Here is a 25,167-nt window from a genome sequence, read left to right as displayed (position 1 = left end):
TACTAAACACACCTGATTATATTTGCCGAGTTTTTTTCTTTATTCCAAACGTTTTCAGCCTATTTGGATAGGCCATCTTCAAGCTTTCACATTCATCGTTCTAATAGAATCTTTTGTTCGAATTTCATTTGAATTTGAACTTTTAACAACTTAGGTATATACAGGAGTAAATAAAAATAGCTAACAATAACATCAAAACGTGTTGTAACTTAACAAAAACACGAAAAACAAATTAAAAATAAAAAAAATATATAAACTCAAATCGCGTTGCAATTATTATTGTTAGCTCCTGTATATACATAAGTTGTTAAAAGTTCAAATTCAAATGAAATTCGAACAAAAGATTCTGTTAGAACGATGAATGTGAAAGCTTGAAGATGGCCTATCCAAATAGGCTGAAAACGTTTGGAATAAAGAAAAAAACTCGGCAAATATAATCAGGTGTGTTTAGTAGTATAAGTAACTAATATTGCTAAGAAGATAGATAGATAGATGTGAATTACGTAATACTTTATGGTGTAATTCGAATGTTTTTTCATGAAAACATTAATTACGAGAAAAGTCAGAAATTAATATTTGTGCATAAACTGATTTGTAAAATTTCTCCATGGGTATTAATTTTAAGTTTGGGTTTTTATCCTTGGTTGGCGGGAATGAATATTTATAAAATGGCAAATTGCAATGTAAAATTAGCCTCGTTACGACCAGTCCCACCTTGTGGGACCACCAATCCAATATTAAATTGTAGTTTAAAGCTTCTTGTACAATGTATGATACCTGTTTTATAGCTCATGCCCTCTTTTCTATGGTCTGCGGGCACCGCTGGTCCACAAAGATACTTGAAGCATTAGTGATAAATGACAAATCAAATTATATATTTCTCTAATATGCTTAATTCTCGGTCATTTTGAGCCAAAGAAATGAATGCTTCAATTGAGAGTGAGATAGGTGTATCAGATGAGACGTATTCTTTAAAAAAATATTTTTTATATACAGTAGAGCGTCGTTTATCCGAATCAATTGGGGACTGGGGTTGTTCGGATAACTTATTTTTCGGATAACCGATTACCGGTATGTACGAAAAAATATATTAAACTATCCTATGTTGAAATTTTTCTCCGTTGTGTGTCGCTTTGTGTTGAATTTTCGTCGATGTTAAGCCTAACGAAAATTTTTATAATAATAATCGTGGCTATTGTATCGTTAAAAATTATTTCTTTATTTTGCACAAACAAAATAAATATATTGAAAAATATAAAAACAAAAAAAAAATTATACTTTAGAAGTTAATCTAGTATCAAAAACATTCAATTCAGCACTACACACAGTTCTCAGAAAAACACTACACAAAAGTGCCAGTGCTGCCAGCTAAAGCACACACACCAACAAAAAAAATATTGGAGTAGCCCATGATATAGCCAAAGGTTGCAGCGCCACGGCATTAGCGGAAATTTAAATTTGCCAACTGGAACGCTTTCGGTTAACCGACGTTTCGGTTGACAGACTTTCGGATAAACGACACTCTGTACTTAAAATATGTAAAAATGTTTATGTTCCACTACGGACAATTTGGTAAGTCCATCAAAAAGTTTGGAAGCTGCCAGTTTACATTATTACTATTGCAAATTTTGTATAAACCATAGTTCTATTTTAATTGATACTTATATTTTACAACTTAATTAATCATATTTTTAAATCTTTTATTATACAATTAGTGAAAATGTGTAATGGCATCGCCTACCTCGGTTTTATTTACATTCCGTTATAAGAGGGTCCTCCTCCACTCTCCGGCGTGACCCAATTAATATTTTGACTGGGATCTTTTATATCACAGGTTTTACAATGAATACAGTTCTGGGCATTGATCTGCAGTCTTGTAGTTTTTCCGTCTTCCAATGGAACAAATTCGTATACGCCTGTAAATACATAAAATAATGTATTGTGAATGGAAATTTTGCAATTCTTTAATTTAACTACACAAAACAGACATTTCAAATAGTGCAGAGCCAAATATTGATATATTTTTTATGGGCATTTTAAAAGCAAATGTTAACACATGATACCTGCAGGACAGAATCTCTGTTCTGGACCGTCAAACACTTTCAAATTGCGATCTACCGGTATCGTGTCGTCCCTGAGTGTCAAATGCGGAGGTTGATTTTCTTCGTGATTGGTGTTAGTCAGTGCCACTGATGTCAACAGGTCGAAAGTAATTACATTATCTGGCTTGGGATAGGCAATGGGTTTGCATTCAGAGGCGGGTTTTAATTTTCCCGCGTCGGCACCTGAAAATAATTTTTGTGTTTAGATGATGTTAAGTAAATATGTTTAGAATTTTAAATACAAATTAATATTACACGAACTTCATAAGCGTGAAATCACGTGGCCGGATGGCTGAGCAGTCAAGGTGGCAGCCTATTGATCTGGGGACCCAGGATCAAATCCAAATGGGCCAACTAATGCCCAGGAATTTTTCGGAGGGGTGGTCCGTTCAGATATGTTGGGTTCCGTCCCTCACCACCCAGCCGCGTCATTGTGGGCCTGGCCGAACCCATAATGGGCTTGCAAAAAACAGACCCTCTTAGTGCCCACAGGGCAGAAAGAGTTATAATGAAAAAACAAAAAAAAGCGTTAGATCAAAATTAAAATTATATTGGACATCAATTTTCCAGACTTGAATTGCAAATCTACTTCACTTATTCGAAAATTAATCTTTTAATAATCAAACACATTATTGGGTATTAGAAAAAGATATAAAAATTATTCACTAATATGATGGTATAAAATAGAAAAATATGCAGTAGACTACACTTATTGTTATCATTTTGAGACTTCCCTATACTGATAATAATAACTGACTAATAATTTTATGTGAAATAAGTAAACAATAATACAATTAAAAGAAGTTCTGGTTTTATTGACATCAAAAGGACATGTTTAAAGAATTTTAAAATGTAACTTGAAAACTTATTAATTAATAAATAATTTATTTGGTATTGTTTGTCCACTACCACTTTTGATGGTGGCCAGAAATTTAAACTATTAATTGTGAGCAAATAATGATTAAAATAATTAACTTAGAGCACCAGTCAGGACTGATAACAATAAATGATAGTAATAGCATGTTATTGGCTACGTGTCGAGATTACTAGAAAAAAAATTAAACATAAAAATACCAATTTACCCAAAGATGATGAAAACAATAGCTGAATTCTGATAAATGAATTTTTTTATAAAGTGTTATAACTTTCTATGTTTTGGGACCTGATAATCTTGATAACATTATTTATGAATGTAATAAACAGAATCTATTGTAACTATCATTATTAAATTTTTACTGTAAACAATCTTTCTTTCACATATACTTCATCTCAGTTGCTTTTATCCTATCTTTTAATTTCATTATTCAATCTTTGCAACTCATTTAATTCAACTAGTGTGGTCAATATATAATTTAATTCTTATTTTCATTTGGAACTTGATAAAATATAGAGTCAAGTATTTGAATACAGATTGTACTGTGCTGTAAGAAATTTATAATGACATTAAAGTTATATGTACAGCATTGCATACAAAACCTGCAAATTTTATGCAATGCCATACAACCAACTGGTGCCAAACAGTCGATCACCTTACAGGTTTCTTATGCAATACTGCACTGTAACTTTAATGTCATTACAAATTTCTCATGGTGATAACCTTGCAGTAATTTGAAAATTTTTAAATTTAATAATATAACATACAAAATCAGATTTGGTTATTACAGTATTTGTATTGTTTGTTAATTATTACTCTACGCTATATTGATTGCATTTCTGAGAATTGTACAATTATTGACTTTTCGTTAGTAAATGGTAGAACCAAAATTTAATTTTAATATTATAAATGCATTAAATGTATATATAAATATTCATTCAGATGCTAATATTATTGAATGGAAAGAATAGATTAGTTCTCCATAATTTGAAGTTTAGACTATTTACAAAAAGTCAAAAATAACTTTTAAGTCCATCTTTATCCCTTATACACTACCACAGAAGTAACAGTCTTAAAAAAAATGCTTTAAAGAATTCTTCTTAAACACAGGTAAAAATTGGTAAAAAATCTCACAAGGTTAAAAAAATCAAGTGTCAGCCTTTCATTGTAGGTTTCTGACACTTTTACAATTAAAAACACAAAGAAATTCTTCACACTATCATTTTTATCCACCTTTTTAAACTGCTTCTAGCCCTCTAGTGGTAATTACGAGTATCTAACATTATTTGCATATAGTTACAATTTTTGTGATAACTCAGGATGTATTTTCTTCATTTGAAGTTTAGACAATTTATAATAGTCTAAACTTCAAATTATAAAGAAAATACATCCTGAGTTATCACAAAAATTGTAGATTAGTTCTCTATGACACAACTACAGCATTTGGAACACGACTACATTATTCCATCATCTGAACACTTTTTGTAATACAGTATTGTGTATAATGTTTGAACATAATTGACTTATTTCACTTAAGTGAAACAGCTAATAGCAAAATTCCAATTACAGAAAGTAAAATCCAAATTCAATTCGTCAATTAAGGCAGTCGAGCTCATAAAAAAACTCATCAAATAGAGCATTTGGTAATTTAAACATACATCTTTGGAAATTCTGTTGACACCATAGATTATTCAAAAAGAAAACTAAATGATATTGTACATATGTCAAAAACTCATGTGGAATGTATATTGTTAAATTGACTATGCTTCTTTGTATACTAACAGTTATATTTTTATTTCCAAAATTGAATAATGACTAATAACATAAAATACTTTACAATTAAATAAAAATTCTACATACAGTCAAACATCCAATAATGACCATCTCTAAATGGTAGCCATTTTTTCTTGGAAACTTTTTTGAACAATACAAAAATAATCTCCAAATGACAACCATTTTCTTAGGTTGTCATCATTAGCCATCATTTAGAAGTTTGACCATATACAGAATTTTTCTAAATATGTATAAATTAATAAAAGATTACAATACCAAGAGCAGTGACAAACCTTTATGACTCAATGTCCAAGGTTCCTTTCCTCTTCCCAATACGTAAAATAGCCCCGTATAAAAAAGTCCACCATAAATGCCAAGAGGACCGTGAAAAGAAGGTCGAATATTCCTAACGGATTTCAATTCTTTCCAAACCCAACTATTTTTAAGACGTTCTTCGTAATGAATAGGTTCTATTCCTGTAAAATGATTTCATCATATTATATGAAATGCCAGAAAAATGATAAGTAGAACTGAAAAAAATTCTATTTTTGAGAATCTCAAAAATTTAACAAAAAGTTTTAAGAATTTACAAAAATTTCCGTAAACACAATTAAATACAAAATTAGAAAAATCTAGTCTTACCTGTTGTAGGCGATTTATAATTTTCGTCAAACAAAGTATCAAAAATACTTTCAGCTGCAACAATGGCACTCTTCATTGCATTATGTGTTCCTTTAACTTTAGGCACGTTCATGAAACCGGCACTGCAGCCTATCAGGCAACCTCCAGGAAATGTTAATTTTGGAATACACTAAGTTGTTAATTAATAAATTTAATTAATGAATTAATAAAACTTATTATTTCAAAAACAAATATAAATGTTCATTCAATATATGATATACAGTATGAGAGTGACTTAAAAGTTTGTGACTTTTCCTAAAAGACAAATTTGATAGTGAATAAATTTTATTCAGTATAATCGTCTTTTGACTAAATGCCCTTTTACAATGTTCCTCCAATTTTTGCAACTGCAGAAAAAGAATTCCTTAGGGTGATTAGTGAACTGGACTTCCATGACACTGATGACCTCACGACCAGAAACAAATCTTGTCTTCTTCAGATGCTTTTTTGACACTGGTAAGAGCATAAATGGTGCTAGTAGATTGGGTAATAGTCCGCCTAAAACATTGTTCATTCATCCATCCACACTGAAATGATTTATTCAAGCTTACCTATACAGTACTGGCAATTATTGGGGGTTCCTTTAAATACAAATTGATTGTTTATCAAGTAATTACATGTTCTCAAACTTTTTCTGCTTACATGATCTTCTGAAAATCAATTGCCAAATTTTAAAAATTAGTTTGTTTTTTTGATGAAACATGCAGATAACTTGCTTCACTGAAACAATGTTTTGCCTCATTGCCATCTTCCCAGAATAAAAATCCTATTACTGTTACTGGGCAAGAGATCTGAGAGATAATTTGTGAATAGACCAGGTGGTATAACAATTATCATACCAAAGCCTTGATTTTCTATGTGGTTTGGTGTGTGGTGTGGAAAGATGCATTGCCTTGAAGAAAGAGGATGATATGGATAATGTAAGAAATTCTTTCCTGAGAAATCTGCAAAATTTTGGCAATCTTCCTGAAGAAAATGTGGCAGCTATTGAAGATGGAATTGTGAACTTTATCCACATTTTCATCTTTGCTGTTGAAATCAATTGTCTAGAGCAGTGGTCTACAACCTTTCTGACCTCACAGACCACTAAACTCACAATTTTGAATCCCATGGACCACTATCATGAATTTTTTTAAACGATACGAAATCTGTAGAATAATGATCATAAAAGTTCAATTTTACTATATTAATATGAAACTTGTTTGTTTAATTATAACAAATTAATGCAAGCCTAAAGTTTGAAATAAGTTTATGGATTCTTATCACTTTTCCACAAAGGATAACAATCACACTCACAATATTGTTTGTTTATTGCTCATTATTTATTGATAACAGTCACTTCGTATTTGGTTTCAGATTCGAATAAAAATCCCCAATGAGTGAAAAAAAGCAACTAAGCATTTTGCATTTTTTTTGTAATACTTGGTGTAACCTTCAGTTCATCAACGACCAAATTTCTCCACGGACCACCCAAATTTTCTCGTGGACCATTGATGGTCCACAAGAAAATTTGCCAACTGCTAGAACATAGTTTATCTGTTATTTTGAATTAGCCAGTTCAGAAATGTGTCATCCATTTCTTCATCACTGTGGAGGAAAAGCAGTTTTTCTCTAGATTTGCAGCCTATTAGATCATATCTCATGCATTTCTTTTCCTTGGAGGAACATGAACTGTAGTACCACAAATTTGATGCCACCATCACAAATTCAAACTGTCAAAAAAAAGGAAATTAATGGTCATAATAGACTTTTGTGGTGCATGTGTTCTACAGACAACCTTCTCTCCCTACATTCCTCAAGACCCAGTGTTGGGTGTTGAAAAGTTACAAATTTTTCAGCACCCGTCTCATAAATTCTATGATATAATTATTTGTGTCTGAAAATAATTAAAATAAATTTTAATGATATTAACAAATTTTTCTAGCAACTTGTTTCAGGAAACAGTTACATGTATGATATAACTATTCCCTGAAACAAATTATTGAAAAAATTTTCAACTCTATATCTTAAAATTTCCAAAACTTCACATCTTTATTATCAGAAATATTGGATATTTTCTATTTTTCAAATGTGAATGTATTAATTACTCAAAAAAAAAAAAAAAACAAACCAAAAAATTCTAGAAAAAGAACTGACATTCATCCATTGAAATAAACCAACAGATAGTTTTGTGTAGAAATAAAAATAATTTGAAAATATTTTTATTCATATGTATTTAAATTTCTACTTCATTTTCTGAATGAAAAATACCAATATTTATAAACACCATGCAAGAAATCGATGAATTATTTTTTATTTAGGTCTCAAATGAGCACTTACCTGAAAACCGCCTTCGTTCAATGCTCTTGCACCGTATGCAATTCTTTTCCCACCCTCAAAAGTCTTTCTTATACTGGGATGTAATTTAAAACGTTGAAATTCTTTAAACGGATTTAAGTATGGATTTTCATAATCTAACCCAACGACAAATCCTACAGCAATCAAAGGCTGTCCTTCGCCCAGATGATACAGAAACGATCCACCATAAGTTTTATAATCCTAAAATTTATATATATTTATATATTAAAATTTTAAAATAGAAAATGTATTTTATGAAGTAGTACTATGATTTAATTATATAAGTTGCTTAAAAACTTCACATACACTTGATTAACATGGTTAATTAATCCCTTGACACTACCGCATAGATCAAAATCACAGTATCTATGTTAAGTAAAGACAACAGGTAAAGCCATGTTAATTAAAACTTATGCAACATATATATAAAGAGATGGCTACAATTAATTTTGCATGTTAATCAAATCCTGTGTTAAGCAAGGGATACCTGTATTTTATTTTCTTATTTTTGAATTATTTTTTTCAAACTTGATATTTGATAAACACTGTATAATAATCATCCTACATGTTAATGTAAATCTGTTTCATCCTCAAGTTATTACTATTTTAAGGACATTGAATGTGGAGATTTAAATATCTTGACTTTTATTCATTCTCTTTTCACTTTAAGAAGGTATTGTCTTCCAGAATTATAGTGTGGATTTGTCCAAGGTATATATTGCCACAAAGCAGATTTATGTCAGTGGGACTTATGGTCCAACAAGAGAAGACCATACTGATGTTTAAAAGCCTGTTAAAAGAGAAAGAATGCTTATGGAATCATTTTGTTTCAAAACTTTTTAAAAGAACAATCTCTGTTTGTTAGTTTTTTTTTGTTTTATAAAGTTGTTGTGTTTTAAGTTGTTCTGTGTCTTTTATTTTTAATTCAATTTATTTACTAAACATTGTTTTGTTTTTTGACAATTATCACTCATCCTCATTCCCTCCACAGCAATATAATACAATACATTAAATTGTGTTATGTGTAAAGAAACTTATTGAGAGCATACAATTTATGTTGAAAAACTCACCAACGGCCATCCAACTGTGTGCATCACCTGTCCCGGATGATGTTGCGACGGATCAATTTCCCATATTTCTTTAAATCCTATTCCGTAAGTTTGAGGTTCACATTTCTCTCGAAGGTTAAATGTCTTAAACAACTGTTTCGACAAATGACCGTGGCATCCTTCAGCAAAAATGGTGCACTTTGCATGTAATTCCATACCTCGTTCAAAATTATCCTGAAAATAAACAAGCAAATGGTCATTGTCTATTTTTTTTTTTTTACTTGCAAAATCATTAAAATTATTGAATTTATATAAAATAAATTATACAGTCAAACCTCATTACATTATTGAATGCAAAATCTGTGCTAATACCAAGTAGATTTGCAGTTCCCATGGACGAAGGAGGATAGGCACTTTGATGTTAACAAGTTCGATAAATATAAATTAATACAAAGTGCCAATTTTTAAGTCACATTGACGTCATAAAAACAGAGTTTGACCATAGATGCAATATTGGAAATACAGAATGGCCTAAACTCAATTAACTGAGATGTTTTACAATTATGTTATGAATGCTTAAAACCAGTTTAGAATGTTTTGACAATAGTTTTCATCAGTTATTTTAAAAGATTAATACTTTAATAATTACATTAATTAAAAATTTTTTTTTATTTTTGTCCCTCCATCCTGTGAATACTAAGAGGGCCTTTTTCCCAGATCCATCATGAGAGATTGCTAGATGACCAAATGATTAAAAAGGTGTCAATCTACCATTCTGGAAGACCCAGAAAAGAATCCAGACAGGACAAAAAAGTTTGTTGCAGATATGTCGGGCTCCATCCCTCTCCTTTCACCCACTGTCGGCCCAACCAAACCCACACAATTAAAGACCTTTTTAGTCCCACAGGGGTGAACAGAGAAAAAAAAATTGTGGATTTGGCCAGACCCCACAGTGGGATGGGGATCAAGTCCAACACATTTGAGATGATCCACTTGAGAAAAATTTTCAGAGTTGCTAACCAAATTTGATCTGGGTCTCCTGGAGTGGTAAGACGAAACATTAACTGCCTCGGCCACCTGGCCACTGATACACAAAAATCAGAAATGCCATATTTTAATCCTTATGTATTTTAAATATTGTTAACTTATATTTTACATTTCTGTTAATATCTAGTCCATAGAATTTTCTCTTTCAAAACGGATTAGTGAAGCTAATTTTTTAACTAGATCTAAATCAAACACATTAAAATAATAATTCTAAAAAATTTGTAAATTTTGAGAATAAACGAGTTAAAATCACTCTTTTTTATCTGACTTTGAGAAAATTAAATACAGAGATGGATCACAATTTGAAATCAATAATTATCTCTTACTTTATTCTCCATATGCATTTCGCCTGTTAGCCTCATCAGTGGATATCGTGCTTTACATTGCCAATACTTTTATGCTCTATCATCATATCCCAACATGCATCTACACTTATGCCAATATTTAAATTAATGGTATTTACATAATTTTTGATGCAGTAATGTTCAATAATATGTCTAGTTACAAGATTTTCTATTTCATACAATATTTTAACATTATTTTGATCAATAATACAATTTGTAATATTACAATGCTGATGCCACAGAGATTCGGTTCATTTTAATTGAATTGCCACCTTGTGCTCCTTCAATCTCGTTTCAAGTTTTCTTCCTTTTTCACCAATATAGTACTTCTTGGTTGTACAGTACATGTACACATCAATCTGTAAACGACTCCTGGTACTTCCAGAGGATTCTTTGAACATTTAACATTTCCTTTGTTAATCAAATAAATACTCTTATTTAGTCTATTTCATTGTTCATCTACTAAATTGACAAAGTAATTTTTCAAAGAATTTTTTATATTTTTCATAAATTTTGTAATATATGGGATTTTAATATATAAATTTTTTATTTTTTTATTTTTAACATTATATTTGTTAGTGGTATAAGAATTACACCATCTATATATAAGTTGTTGCAGATAATCATTCAATAAATATTTTTTTAAAAGATTTTTAGTTTCCACTTCAATATATTTCTGTAACATTGTTCTATTAAAAATTTTTTGTAATTCCATTAAAAATACATTTCTTTTAATTCCTATAGAACAATATGATTTATAACTAATCATTTTATTATTGTTACAAATTTTCTCGTACCTACGAAACAGTAGTTTTTCATCTTGTCTTGTGATTGTAACATCTGAATAATTAATTTCACAATTTTTATCTTCTTCATAGGTGAATCCAATATTTTTGTTTATGATGTTTGCATAAGTTTCAATTAATATAAAGAAATTGCTTTTTGCCCTTGGTTTAATTAATTTAATTTAATAAGTTTCAATGTTTTTAGCTGTGGTGATATTTGAATCGTACAAAATGAATATGTCATCTACATACCTAGCATAAAAAGAAATACAGTCATACCCCGACTTACGCGAACCCGGAGTTACGCGATTTTCAAATCTCGTCGATTCGTTTTTTGTTTCAGCGCCACGCAACTCTTGATTATTCACTCCCCCCACACTATTGTTCAGCTTAATGTTCGGACGTGTGGCACGGAATCGACGCATAGCTACAATTGATTTTGTGTAATTTATTTCTGTTTGTTATATCTACAGAGACTCGAGAGACTCTATATGGTAATTTCTTGTAACCGTGAACGAACCAAAAGGCGAGATAAGATTAACGAGAACATTTATTAGCTTACATACATCCGACTTGGATTTTACACAAAAGGCATCTGCAATCGTGAACAATTGACGAAAAAAGTATACATTTATCAGATAATAAACAAAGACTCATTTTGTAAACAATTTACCTTTTGTATATACAACTGACAAGATTACCTTTCAAATTATAAACAGACTCGATCCCAAGCGGTCTTTTGATCGTCGGACATACAAAAGAAATGAACAGATGACGCCTAACTTAAGCGCGGTTTACAATAACGAATATGATTAATCTTAACACTCTACTATGTCATCCAAACGAAGTAGAACTGATTCTTCTGCATCAAACAAGAAAAGAAAAACTTTATCTTTGGAATGTAAAGTTAATATTATTAAAGACTTCGATACAAAAATGAAAATTTGTGAATTGGCAAAGAAGTTTGATCTACCCGAATCGACAGTCAGAACAATTATAAAAGGTAAAGAAAAAATTCTCTAAGCTGTAAAAAATGCTCAATCTTTAAATTCGAGCAACATTCGTAAACGTCACGGTATTATCGCTGAGATGGAAACAATGTTAAAATTATGTTGTGATAATCAAGTAAATGTGAAAAATTTTATAATAATATAATTTGTTATACATATGTATTATCTAAGATTTTATTAAACATTTTTTTTCTAAATTGTTGTTTTCTTTAGTCTACAGTCCGAATTAAAAATAATTTGTATGTATTTATATGCAAAATTATACCCCGACTTACGCGGTTATCGCTCGGTCCCACCTATCGCGTAAGTCCGGGGTATGACTGTATCTTTAAACTGGAAGATTTTTTCATCTAATGTCATACAAATATCCGCAAGTTTTGGACCAACCACAGATCCCATCGCTATCCCATCTTTTTGACAGTAATATTCTGAGGAAATTGTAAAGTAATTACTTTTAAAGGCAAATTTTATAAAATCCATAATATAACTAGGTAAATTATATTTACTTAAACATTCTGTAATGAAATTCTAGTTTATTGATGGATACATCAATTTTACATCCAAACTTATAAATCTAAAGGATTTCTTGCTTTGACCATATAATAAACTTGAAATTAATTGATCTGTATTTTTTATACTATATTTAGAGTCTGGTATGCACTGTAAATAATTTTTAATATAACGTTCTAAATTATACAATATAGAATATTTAAAATCCACTAATGGTCTATAAATATTTCCCACTTTGTGGGTTTTAAGTCTAATATTGAGTTGTGTAATACGTACATTATTAAAGTTCATTATCTTCTTATAATCTTGATTCATGCACTCTTTTTTATGTATTTTCGTTAATTTAATTAATCCTTTTTTAATTTCTTCTATTGGATCACTAGGTAAAAGCTCATATTCATCAGTAAACACTATTTGTTTTTTCCTTAATTGTAAGTCAGAATTTTTAATTATTATAAGTGCATGAGATTTATCTGCTTTAATGATAGATATATGTTTATTTTTAAAAAATTTAATTAATCTATTCATTTTACTAATTATATTAATTGCTTTCTTGTCTACTATATATTCCTTATATGCACCTTTTCCTTTAAATTTTTGGAGATCTTTACTTAGATTTATTCTTAATTGTTTTTTATCTTCTTGTTTTCCTGGGATTTGTTGGATAGCACATTCTATTTCGGCCACAACTTCAATTGATTTTGAAAATATAGGCAGATTCATATTATTTCCATTTGACAATAGGCATAAATAATTATTCGGTACATCAACATTTGTTAAGTTTACAATTAATTTATTTAACCCCATTCTTCTCTCTCTGCAGTTGAAGGGTAATCAAATTTTTTAGTTAATTTAAAATTCTTTTTTGTATTATACTGATCATTTCTATTAATATTATTATTTCTCTTCATTTATTTATGTTTTTTAGATAATAAAAATATTTGTTTACCTTTTTTCTTTATAACTGATTTTATAATTGATCTTTCTATTTTTATTACATCACCACATCGAATACTGGTCTTGATAGATGCCGGTAACTGTAATGTTGTAGGTGTATGTTGTTCACGTAAGAAACACTTAAAATAATTTCTATCGATCTTCAATCTACCCATCTGCTGTTTTAACTCCTCTATTCCCATTCTTAAAATTTACAAATTTTTTGGAATTATTATTTTAACATATATAATAACCGATCCCATTGCTTTAATTTTTATCTTATAACTAAATCAAACAGTTCTTTATACTGAAAAAGTTTTCACTCATGAAAGAATTTCATTCTTTCACAAATGAAAAATGGTTTTAACCATTCATAAATTTCACTCTTTGAAACTAGAGTTGTCAAATCCTTTCATTAGTTAAATATATTATTTATATAATAAATTAAACCTGTCATAATTTAGGGAAAATTAAGATAATTGAAAATAAATAGCTTTCTAGGAGGATGCATTTCACTTACATCATAAAGAGCTTGTGATAATGTTTTTCAAATGAGATTAACAATTTTAAGAACGATAATTCCTTATTCTAACAAAGTTAATATTGATTATTTTACAAAATAATTTATAATAAAGTTAATTAAGTTCATACTTTGGGCGAACCGTCTTTAGCAACTCCTACGTCATTTGTTGCAATACCTTTTACACTACCGTCTTCGTGATAAAGAATCTAGGAAAAAAGCATGCAAAATTACTTATTTAATTTTTATTACATTATTGTGCATTGTAATTATTTATGAAATACTGAAAATTCAAAAACAAGTTCATTATTATGACATTCAAAAAGCAAGCACTTATTATTTAAATTTTATAATTTCCTAATAATTAATTTTTATTGATAACTATTATTGTTGCAAAGAAAAGAGTTTTATTACCACAGATCAGTTTTTTGCATTTGTTTGTGTTATTTTATTCAAAATAGCAACAAATTGAACCTTAAAAGAAATTCCAGGATAATCTATTGCAAATTCTAACGTTTTCAATCTTCAAAGGCGATCTTCCTCAGGATTCTTTAAATTGGAATACACTGAGAGACAATAGATTCCAGCATGATCTTGAGTACATTGGAGCCATCAAAGTAAGACTGGCTGAACACAATTATGATATTAATAAAGAAAAATACAACACCCCCTAGCCAGGTATGACACAGACAATGACATTCAAGCCCATCTAGACCAAGCTTCCATCATAAGACGATCTAAGCATGACGACCAAATAAGGACACTGGAATCTCTCAAAATATTCAAACCTGTAAAGAGCGGACGTTGCATTAATTTCAAAGAGAAAGGACAAGTATCCTATGCCTGGCAATCCTTATACCAAAGGGAACAGTCAAATTAAAAAAATTATTTTGGAGAGATTTAAATTCGATTTAATCAATGTAAATTATTTAAAAATTTTTTAAGAGAATTAGTTAAAAAATTCTCATTTATACGTTTTTTAAATAATTCTTAAAAACATTCCATTTCCGCATTTCAATTTAAAGAATTCTGAGGAAGATCTCCTTTAAAGATCGAAAACGATAGAATTTGCAATAGATTATCCAGGAATTTCTTTTAATGTTCAATTTGTTGTTATTTTGTAAGATATATTCCAGGCTTGCAAAGTTTGAGTTATTTTATTCAATATTTAATGAAAATATTTGGCATTAAATATCATTGTCCAAAATCAGGAAAACCTTTCAATGTACTGTACACAATAAAATTTAAAAATATCTACTGTATCTTGTATAGTATGCCAACTGTTCTAAATGTGTAAAAAAGTTTCTATACAATTTTCTCTAATTTCACTTATAACAGATGTCAGACTTTTGAACATAATGCATTCCTAAAAATGTATGCAAAAGTCAAACAAGAGTTTAGGAGGAAGACTTCCACTGTCTTAGTGACATTGCCTTGTAAAATTTAAAGAATAAAGTTTAATATCACCAGAGATAGTAAATAAGATCCAGGGTTTCTGATTTATATATTCTCATTGTGTTGGATGACTCACAACAGCATTGTTAATTCTTTATTTAACTTTGTAATGTGTTTCAGATAACAACATATATGCCCATTTGGACCATGTTAAATAAAGTAAAATTGCTGTTTGTCAACAAGTTTTATAATTAAATTGAATATATTAAATATTTTGACTAGCACACATCACAATAAATGTAACTTCGATGTTCTACAGAGCCAAACAATTGCCAGATTAAATTGGGCTATGTTGCCAATACTATTAATAATTAAATACCCAGTAATTTGGCACTGGAGATCGGCATTAGGTGCCATCTCTTATTAAATTTAATAATTATAATTAATTTAATATTTATGAAATAATTTAGAAAATTCTGGAAAAAAAATTGGCTCGAGCAGGACTAGAACCCACAACTGCCACTTACCATGTGGATGCATTACCACATGGTAAGTGGCAGTTGTGTCCCTCCATCTGATCCTATGCTTCTGCCATATTTAAGTTAGATATAACTATACTAGTTACCCATGGATGGTGTCTAACATTCTGGTGCCAAATACTCAGTACTTAATTATTAATAGTAGTTGTAATGTAGCCCAATTTAATCTAGCAATCATTTGGTTTTAATATAATTATGAGGCTTTGAAATGTTTATATATGTTTTATAGAACATCTGACATTTCTAATAAATCCAGTAAACTAAAAATAAAGAATTTTAAAAACTTACTAAAATATAGTGCAATTGGCATTTAAATTGATGAATGCAATAATGTAAAAGATTATATTGATTTAATACTATAAAATGTGAATATCTATTAGTATTTTATGGGTGAATTGAATTTTAAATTCCTTGCATGTCTGTATATGATGCATAAAAAGCAATTTAGGGATAGTGTACTATATACTGTACCAAAGAGCATGTTGTATAAAAGTCAAATGGTTTAGAGTTAAGCATTGCCCATACCTGTAAACCAGTGTTTCTCAAAGTGGGCAATAACGCCCCCTTGTGGGCGATGATTAAATCTAGGGGGCGCTGGAGGCAGGGTATTGAACGGTGACCAAAGGCAAAATTGGAGTCACTGAAAGCCGTTCCCTTTCCTCTGTTAAACTGACAAGAGGAAACATTGCATTTAATGGTTTCCAGATGTTGAGAACAATGTATGATAAGGGCACACAGTGTGAGATTCATAGGAAAGTTTTCCTAAGAATATTGCCAATCCTTTCTCACACAAGAGAAAATGGGTTAGGGGGCATTGGGTATAATTTTATGGAGGTGGATCGAAAAAGTTTGTGAATCACTGCTGTAAACAATGCATTTTAGTAATAAAAATTCTCATTTTCATGAATTCTCTTATCTGAAAAATAGATACAGGGTCTTTCAAATATGATTGGTGATAGCAACACCCACAGACTATAAAATGGGCATTGTACTGTACATTATACAAGAAGCTTCAAACTATGATTCAACGTCAAAACAACATTCCCACAAAGTGGTGCTAATTGCAATCGGGATTTACTTCGCCTTGAAAACAAGAAACATTGCTTGTTTTCAAAGCCAACATACAACAAAGTTGCATGAGACAATTGACAAATATCATTCATTATTTTCTTTTATATTTGCAAAATAGGCTTAAAGTGACAAATCTTCCGTTGTTTGTTGATAATGGAATTTGGGACTCTGTTGGGATTAAGAAAAGGGCAACCTAGACAAAAGGGGGCACTTCGAGCACGTGCCCCCTTTTGAGCACTACTGATTGATAACATCAGATTTGAATAATCTCTTTGGTTTACATAGTAAGTAAATCTCTTATTTATTCTTATGCAAAATATGTTGTCCCTTAATCTTACAATTTCTAAAACACGTTAATGTTTTTCATATTCTTTACACATTGCCAAAATTATTGCTTATTAATAAGTCAATTACTAATTTAAATTATTATTTAAATTATAAATACAATTTACATAAAATAAAACCAAACAGCTTAATTGTCGTAAATTTTTAAAACTAATAATCAAAAATTATCAACGTTACCTCACTAGCCCCGTATCCGGGATAGATTTCGACCCCGAGTTCTTCGGCTTGCTCTCCGAGCCACCGAACCACATTTCCCAATCTAACAATGTAATTTCCTTCATTATGCATAGGCAAACCTGGAAACGAATTGCTAATGGTCGTGAATAATTATTTTTAGTTCAATTCACAGATTAATAATTTAATAATAATTAAATTATAAAATATCAGTATTAATAAATGATTTCCTTCAAATAAATCATAGTTGAGAAAAAATATTTAATTTGATCTTAAAATATAACTATTGATATAGGTTATAGGTATATTAAGTTAATTTGCTAAAATTTTAATTATTAAATTAAAAATCTTTTTCATTAATTCCTACAAACCTATTATTAATAATCACAAGAAATATTTGTATCACAAAAAATAATTTTATTGAACCTAAATCTGCTAAATATAGAAAATCAGTAAAACTGATATATGCACCTTAGTATAAAATTTGATAAAAAGTTCAGAAATTTAATATGGTAAAAAAAGTAAATGAATGCATTATCTTAATAATATTATCTTCATATAGTATTAACCATTTGTAACATCTTTCCAAACTTATTTGTTATTGTAAATTAAACCTGCTTTTCTGGAGTCCAAACATTGTATAACACCGCAGTCTAATTCCCAAGTACCCTCGAACTACTTATATCTTTCTTCAAGGGATAATTTTAAATTTCTGATTTTCAAAAATACCCTCTGAAGATGCATATATGTATTCTAAAATTACTTGGAAGTGGATATAACATTTATATGGTGTCGGAACTGTAAAAAGGAAGATTTTAAAGTTTTTAATGGATATTTATTTGAATTTCTTTCTGAATATCTTTGTCAATCCTAAGAAAACTTGATTTTAAATGAGAAATTAAGATACAAAAATTACTGATTGTGCAATAAAAATAAATACTTACTGAACAGTTTTTCTAATTCTAGATTATTGTTTGTAGTTATTCCATAGTCATTTTTCAAGAATTTGAAATTTTGTTAATCAGTTTTATAATAAATGACTTCAAAAGTGTTCATTGATTACTTAATATTATAATAATTCAACACAAAGTGTTATATTTACATTATAGGTACAAAACAATTTATAATTTTCTTTTTAAGTAATTATTTAAATACAGAATTAAATCAATAATCTGTACTACTATTTATATCAATCAAAAATTTGAATATTAAATTTTTATTAAATGTAATTACATTTCAGAACTTTAGACCGCAAATACATTTAATATGTTAACAATATATTTAAAACATTTATTGTATTACTGTGTACTTATCAAAAAGACTGCATTAATTTACTGTATTTTTTTTTAATAATAAATTTTAAAAGATATTGTATAGATGCATTGAATAAAATAAATAATATGATGCAATATAAAACATAAAAACAATCTCTAGTTGATAATTTGCTTATGAACAACATTCCCTCTAATTTTTTTGTAGCTGAGTGGAACGTGTGCTTCTCTGAGCAAAAAATTTTTCTAAGCAAATACATGGACAATCTTATTTTTTCCTTTAAAAACTAAAATAATTAATTATGAAGTAGAGATTAAATTCATTTTAAATCATACGTCCATACAAAATATTATCTTTTGTCAATGATTTAATGTATTTAATCAAAATATTCATATCAATAATCATGTTGCAGATGGAGTGAGAAATCAGTAAACAACAGTTCAAATCAGTGTTCATGCTCACCTGCGTGGCACATAAATTCTCATGCATGGCAATAATTTGAGCAGTGTGCAGCCATGCAATTAGAGGGAATGCTGCTTATAAGTATCTTGGATAGTTTCATAATAATTTAATAGTTTGCAATTTGGATCTTATCATCTGCTGTATTTGTAATTAATAGCTTAGTAATGATAAATATAATATCTTCAAGAACAAAAATATTGTCTACGTACCTTCTGTATATGATAATATTAGGAAGGAAAGAAGGTAAGACTGTTTTTTCTAAAAACCTAATGACCATCTCACAAAGATCTTCTGATAGTGGACTGCCATCAGTAAATCTCTTTTTTTGTAAGTACATTTTGTGATCATATGTGCTAGTTCTAAAATATGTTTGTGATGCACAGGTTCATTGTTTATACTTAACTAAAAATCTCTAAAAGCACAAAAACATGGTTGTAAGAGTATTAATGGGTATAAAGAAATAAAATCTAACGTTGTTACATACACACTTTGTATCACTTGGAGCTGCCACAATTCATTGATAAACTGCTCAGGGTTACTAATGGAGAAGCTGTATGCTTTTAAATGTTCTTTGAGCAAATCATGTATATGTTGCTCAAAGAACATTTAAAAGAATACAGCTTCTCCGTTAGTAACCCCGAGCAGTGTATCAATGAATTGCGACAGCTCCAAGTGACACAAAGTGTGCATGTAACAATATATGTTAAATTTTATTTCTTTATACCCATCCATACACTTACAACCATGTTTTTGTGCTTTTAGAGATTTTTTGTTAAGTATAAACAATGAACCTGCTCATCACAAACATATTTTAGAACTAGCACATATGTTATGCTATTCCTCCTTTTTTCAATATGATTACAAAACATACTTACAAAAAAATAGGTGTACTGATGGGCAGTCAGTCCCCTATTGGGGGATTTTTGTGAGATGGTCATTAGGTTTTTAGAAGTCTTACCTTCTTTCCTTCCTAATTTTATCATATTCAAGAACAAAATGCTTTCTTCTTAATCAAAATTTATTTTGTTTAAGCATACTTCAGTTAAAGGAGGAATTAAAAGATAATATTTATAATATTCACTCAGTAATTTTTTAATTTTAAGTTTACGATTATAAAATTAAGTATTTTTAAATTCCATAGTTTAGATTAGATAAGAATTGAAAATAAATAATTTCCAATTAAAAAAAAATTAAATTTTCTATCCAAAGCATTTAATATGTTCAGATTTCTTATTAAACAAATTCATGAAATATTGCAAATGTATATGCCACAACTTGCATCAATTTATCTGATTCATGCTATTTGATAATTTGGAAATTTATTAGTTTCAACACTCAACAAGTAACAAAATAAGTTTAATTTGATATAACATAAAATAAACTTTATTACTGTTAGTTTAAGTTAGTACTAAATAAATAATACATTTTTCCTTTTATTTCAAAAAGTGATGAAGAAAACAAAGGTTTTTATTCTGGTTATTCAACATGACTTGTAAATCCATGTTATAAGCTCTTCTCATCAATTAAATGTTGTATAAACCTAGAACCATATGCCTCATCTCTGAAAGATCAGGATCCTTGCAAAGTAGATGAATCAGTTTTTCTTCATTCCACATAGGTAGTACAGTGGTATCTCAGGATACAAATGCCCCAGCATACAAAATTTTCAGGATATGACATGAAATTCAAACATATTTTTGCTCCACAGTATGAACAAAAACTCACCATACGATGTTACGTTAATTCGTGGTGACATTTTTTATTCACTTCTGTTCATCGGTCTCAGTCCGCATGTTTGCTTCGTTGTGGAAGGATCTCACTTGATAAAGGAAATCTTGAGGTATTATCAGAAAGTGATTGATTTTATTGAAAAGAAACATCCCGGAAAGGTTCAACACTGGCCTTATTGCTGTTCGGAGTAATGACATTTGCCTAAGACATTTTAGAAACATTTTAAAAAGTAGGCAAAGCCAAACCTCTGTGGATAGATATTTTACCAAGCAACCTCTATCCAGTGAAAGTGCTGGTGGAAGTGAAGGAAAGAAAGCAAAAAGCAGTAAATAAAAATAAAAAAAATATATATATAAAACAACAACAATTTTTTTATCTTTTCTAAGTTATTTTTAAGTTATTGTTACATTATGTTATGTAACTTAAGTTTTAGTATCATTTCCCTTCTCCCTCTCCTCTGCTACCAGTTTACACCTCCACTGTCGTCTATCCTCAAAGGTAAAGTGCAAATAAAACTACATTTTTTTAATCAATTATTATTCTATTATGGTTATTTATACATTTACAACTACAAAATGCATTTTTCAGTGTTTTGCTTACTATAGTTATTTTTTTCAATGTATTAGTTAGCTTTAATTTGAGTGTGTTTTTCATGTTGGAATGAATTATTTGGTTTTACATGTAATCATATGGGGAAAAATGATTCACCTTATGACATTTTCGTGATATGATCTCAGTTTCGGAATGGATTAATTTCATATCCTGAGGTACCACTGTAATCAGATTTTTTTCTCCATCCGAAGGTTTAGGATTAATGTCTGGCTGTTTAGGACAATGGATAGGTTGTCTGCCTTATTTCGTAGGAGTTCTCTGTAACGGACCAGGATTCGGTTCTATTCCAGTTCTTTAGAAATAACTTATGTATTGCTTTTATTAGTAATAATGTAATTTTATTTCAACATATCCTAAAACTACATCATCTTTTGTGACTTAAGCAAAATAAATTTAATTAAATTTATATGTATTTGTATTTCTATATATTATTGTGAGAATCAGGATTTAGGGGTCGGGTCATTTTTAAAGAAATTAGAAAAAGAGAGAACAATTTCAATTCAATTAGAAGTTAATATTTTTTACTTTGACAAATTTTCGAATCAACGGATGTCAAAACTTTCAATTTCGATAGGAAGTTTATTTCCTATCTCTGATGACTAGTAAGTTGAATCAGAAATGGCTGCACACGAGACTTGGCCAACTGTAGGCCATTGACCTGCATAAAAGGGACATTTTCCCGCCATTCCAGGTAGTCCGTCAAAGAGGTTACCATACAGACTTTACGCAGTTTGTCAAAAGAAGTTCTTGCCACATAAACTACGATTAAGGCCATTCTAAGTTAAGAGGACCGCCACATAGATGTTGATCATATTAAAATAGTGCATCCATAGATGTTATGCTTCCTAAACATCTCCCTGATACTGAACGAGAAGACAGTGTTCATATACAAGATACTTATGGAACTGTGAAGGTATTATAATCTATTTAGATTGATGTGAACTCTCTCTCACGCATATACATTTAAGTTAGATGGTTGAATTTTCTCTCTCTCAAGATAGGTTCAGAATCTATTATTTGTAATCCCTTTAATTGTAAAATTATTTTTATTTGATTCCATTAACTATTTTGTTTTGTTACTTTAAATATGTTCTCTTCAATGACTGATATCCATGCCTTTGTCTGCTCCACTTACTTGTGTCCCTCCCATTCGAAATTCCTCGTTTACGCGTGTTAATCCGCGGATTAAATTTATTAACTGGTGTCAGGGAAACAACTTCCAGGGGATCTCGCGAACTCCTGGACTAAATTTAAACATCTTAGGAAGTCATCCATTGATGTTTGAGATCGGATCTCACGATCTGTGTAGAATAAGTGGTCAGACAGGTTTAACCCTTGACCCCCTACTTATCTCATATTGTTAAACCTGTCTATCAAAAACATGTTTATCTCAAAAGCTATTTTTCCCCTGTATTTTCAACATAAATTCAATGTACTTTTCATGTTTATCTCAAATAATTTTCTCACGAATTACAACTGAAATGTCAATTACAAATTCAAAACTTGGCAACTATATCTTGGTAGCATAAATTGTAGTTGAGAAACATCTCATGAAATACAGTACATAGTTGCAATTAACACTGCTTTTCTCTGATTGACTATGATTTTGGCTTTTGTCTTATTGGTTGAAGAAACTCAGACATAAGAAATTATTGACAAACTATTTCTGTTAAGATATGTCAAAAATGTTTTATTTATACCTAATACAACTATGTTCTGTACTTGCTATTGTATTAATAAAATAGCATACCTCCATAAAACCTATTGTTGTTTACTGTAAAGGAAACTCTGTCTCTTGAAACCTGGCTATCTCAAATTTTTTTCTCATTTCCATGAGATTTGAGATAAAAAGGTTCAACTGTATTGAATTAGATTCTATATGTAATATTTACCTTTAAATATTGGTACTGGAAAACTTCCTTTTTCAGTGAGAATATAAAATTTATCTTTAGTAACGGGTGTATATAATGGTGCCTGAAAAATTGAGTATGCTAAATTAAAATATAAAAATTTTAAAAATAATACAGGATCTTCCTAAAAGAATGCTACTATTATTTATTGTAATTAATTATTATATGTAATTAAAGAATTATTGTAATTATGTTAACTATTATCTGAGAACATTATAATGAATATTAAAACATTAGACAAACATCAAAGTTTTATATTTGCCCACTACAATTTCTTAAAGCAAACACCTCATATCTCATAGCACACACCCAACTGAAACTGAAATTCTTCCTATGCTTGCTATGGTTGTTACTCCTCCCACTGCAGCCACAATTTTGCAGCTACTACAGATTACTTGTATTGCACAACTATGACTGATTCCAACTTTGCAAATTGCAGAACACAAGATGCCTTCCCTGTTGTGAAGTCACCATTTTTGTTTACAACAGTTCCTAGAGGTAGTAGACGACAAGACACTTAAATGCAGATGGGAGATGAGACTCAAACAGTTACTCTATTGGTTGGTGTACATTGTATAGTTCTTTGGGTAATAATTAACATAATTACAGTAATTTAAAATGGTAGCATTAATTTTGAAAGACCCTGTACATTATTCAAAGTAAAAAAAGTCATAAAATCATTCTTAAGAGACATTATCCTAATAAATAGAAAAACTANAAAAAATTATCTAAAAGCATTATAATCTTATTTACTGTATTATCAGTTATTTTTTTAATTTTTAATCTTTGGAATTTAAAAAGCATCTGATATAATTTCAAATATATAATGTAAGTTAAACAAATCATGAGTCATGTAGAGTGAGTCAATTTTGCAATTAATATGTATTTTAATATGTATTTTAAAATAAATTTGCATTTTTTATTGTTGTTATAATATTTAAATTTTATTTTATTAATATAATTACCAATTTCTGGTGATTTATCAACCAAACAAACTCTTAACTCTTTTCCTTTCTCATTAGCTAGTTGTTTTAGGCGAATGGCGGCAGACATTCCGGCCGGTCCTCCACCGACGACGACCACATCGCTTTCGTCCGAGACTCTACTCATGTCGACATCTGAAAGTATTCAATTTGGAATGTATGTAATGTATTCGAAACAAATGGTTTTGATAATCATAAAGATATTAACATGTAGCCCTAATATTCCCATTCTGACATTAACTTAGTAATTAATAAGTAAAAATAAATATAAAATTGAATATAACAATGTAAGAGGCTGTCCATTAATTGAATGCATTGTTTTGAGCCACTTTTAATTCTCTCTCTCCCGCCCTCTCATGTACAGTACAATAATGCACTTTTTGCAATCCTCTAAACTGTACATAGAAATGTATGGATGGCCTCTAAAAACCAAATAAAAATAGATGTAAATATATTCATTTAAACTGTTAAATCCAAACCCATTAAATTCATAATACAAATGAAATACAACTGAATGAAATTTTAGTACAAAATTATTTAAAAAAACAACATGTAGTGAAAATGGGATCAGAAAGGAATGGTGTACAGATAGAGAAAAATGGGGTAGGTTCCTGGAAGTCAGAAGGCGATGTCAGATGCCATAAACCAAATTATATATATAATTATTATGAAAAGGCAAAAATCTTATTTTTGAGGGGGGTTTTA

General features: G+C 29.5%; 1 protein-coding gene and 1 long non-coding RNA gene across 2 annotated transcripts in view; one reads left to right on the top strand and one right to left on the bottom strand.

The window, feature by feature from the left end:
• Window positions 1-25,167, bottom strand: part of LOC111629989 (electron transfer flavoprotein-ubiquinone oxidoreductase, mitochondrial-like) — a 33,545-nt gene that overhangs the window by 1,073 nt on the left and 7,305 nt on the right. The window contains exons 5-13 of the mRNA XM_023373970.1: window positions 23,462-23,543; window positions 17,496-17,614; window positions 14,100-14,177; window positions 8,838-9,050; window positions 7,750-7,968; window positions 5,392-5,560; window positions 5,043-5,225; window positions 2,064-2,285; window positions 1,742-1,916 (exon numbers count right to left, since the gene is read on the bottom strand). Coding sequence (XP_023229738.1) covers window positions 1,753-1,916; window positions 2,064-2,285; window positions 5,043-5,225; window positions 5,392-5,560; window positions 7,750-7,968; window positions 8,838-9,050; window positions 14,100-14,177; window positions 17,496-17,614; window positions 23,462-23,543 — 1,449 coding nt within the window. The 3' untranslated portion in view covers window positions 1,742-1,752. The remainder of the gene's footprint in view (window positions 1-1,741; window positions 1,917-2,063; window positions 2,286-5,042; window positions 5,226-5,391; window positions 5,561-7,749; window positions 7,969-8,837; window positions 9,051-14,099; window positions 14,178-17,495; window positions 17,615-23,461; window positions 23,544-25,167) is intronic.
• On the top strand, window positions 293-24,748 carry LOC111629990. The gene is made up of 3 exons (XR_002757433.1): window positions 293-441; window positions 17,092-17,257; window positions 24,502-24,748. It is a non-coding gene; the product is annotated as an uncharacterized LOC111629990 (long non-coding RNA).

Source organism: Centruroides sculpturatus, unplaced genomic scaffold (assembly GCF_000671375.1).
Source record: "Centruroides sculpturatus isolate CEXI.00-Female unplaced genomic scaffold, Cexi_2.0 scaffold656, whole genome shotgun sequence".
In the NCBI taxonomy this organism is placed as follows: domain Eukaryota; kingdom Metazoa; phylum Arthropoda; class Arachnida; order Scorpiones; family Buthidae; genus Centruroides; species Centruroides sculpturatus.
Note: the sequence above shows the minus strand (reverse complement) of the source record. Positions and strands in the feature narration are given on the sequence as shown.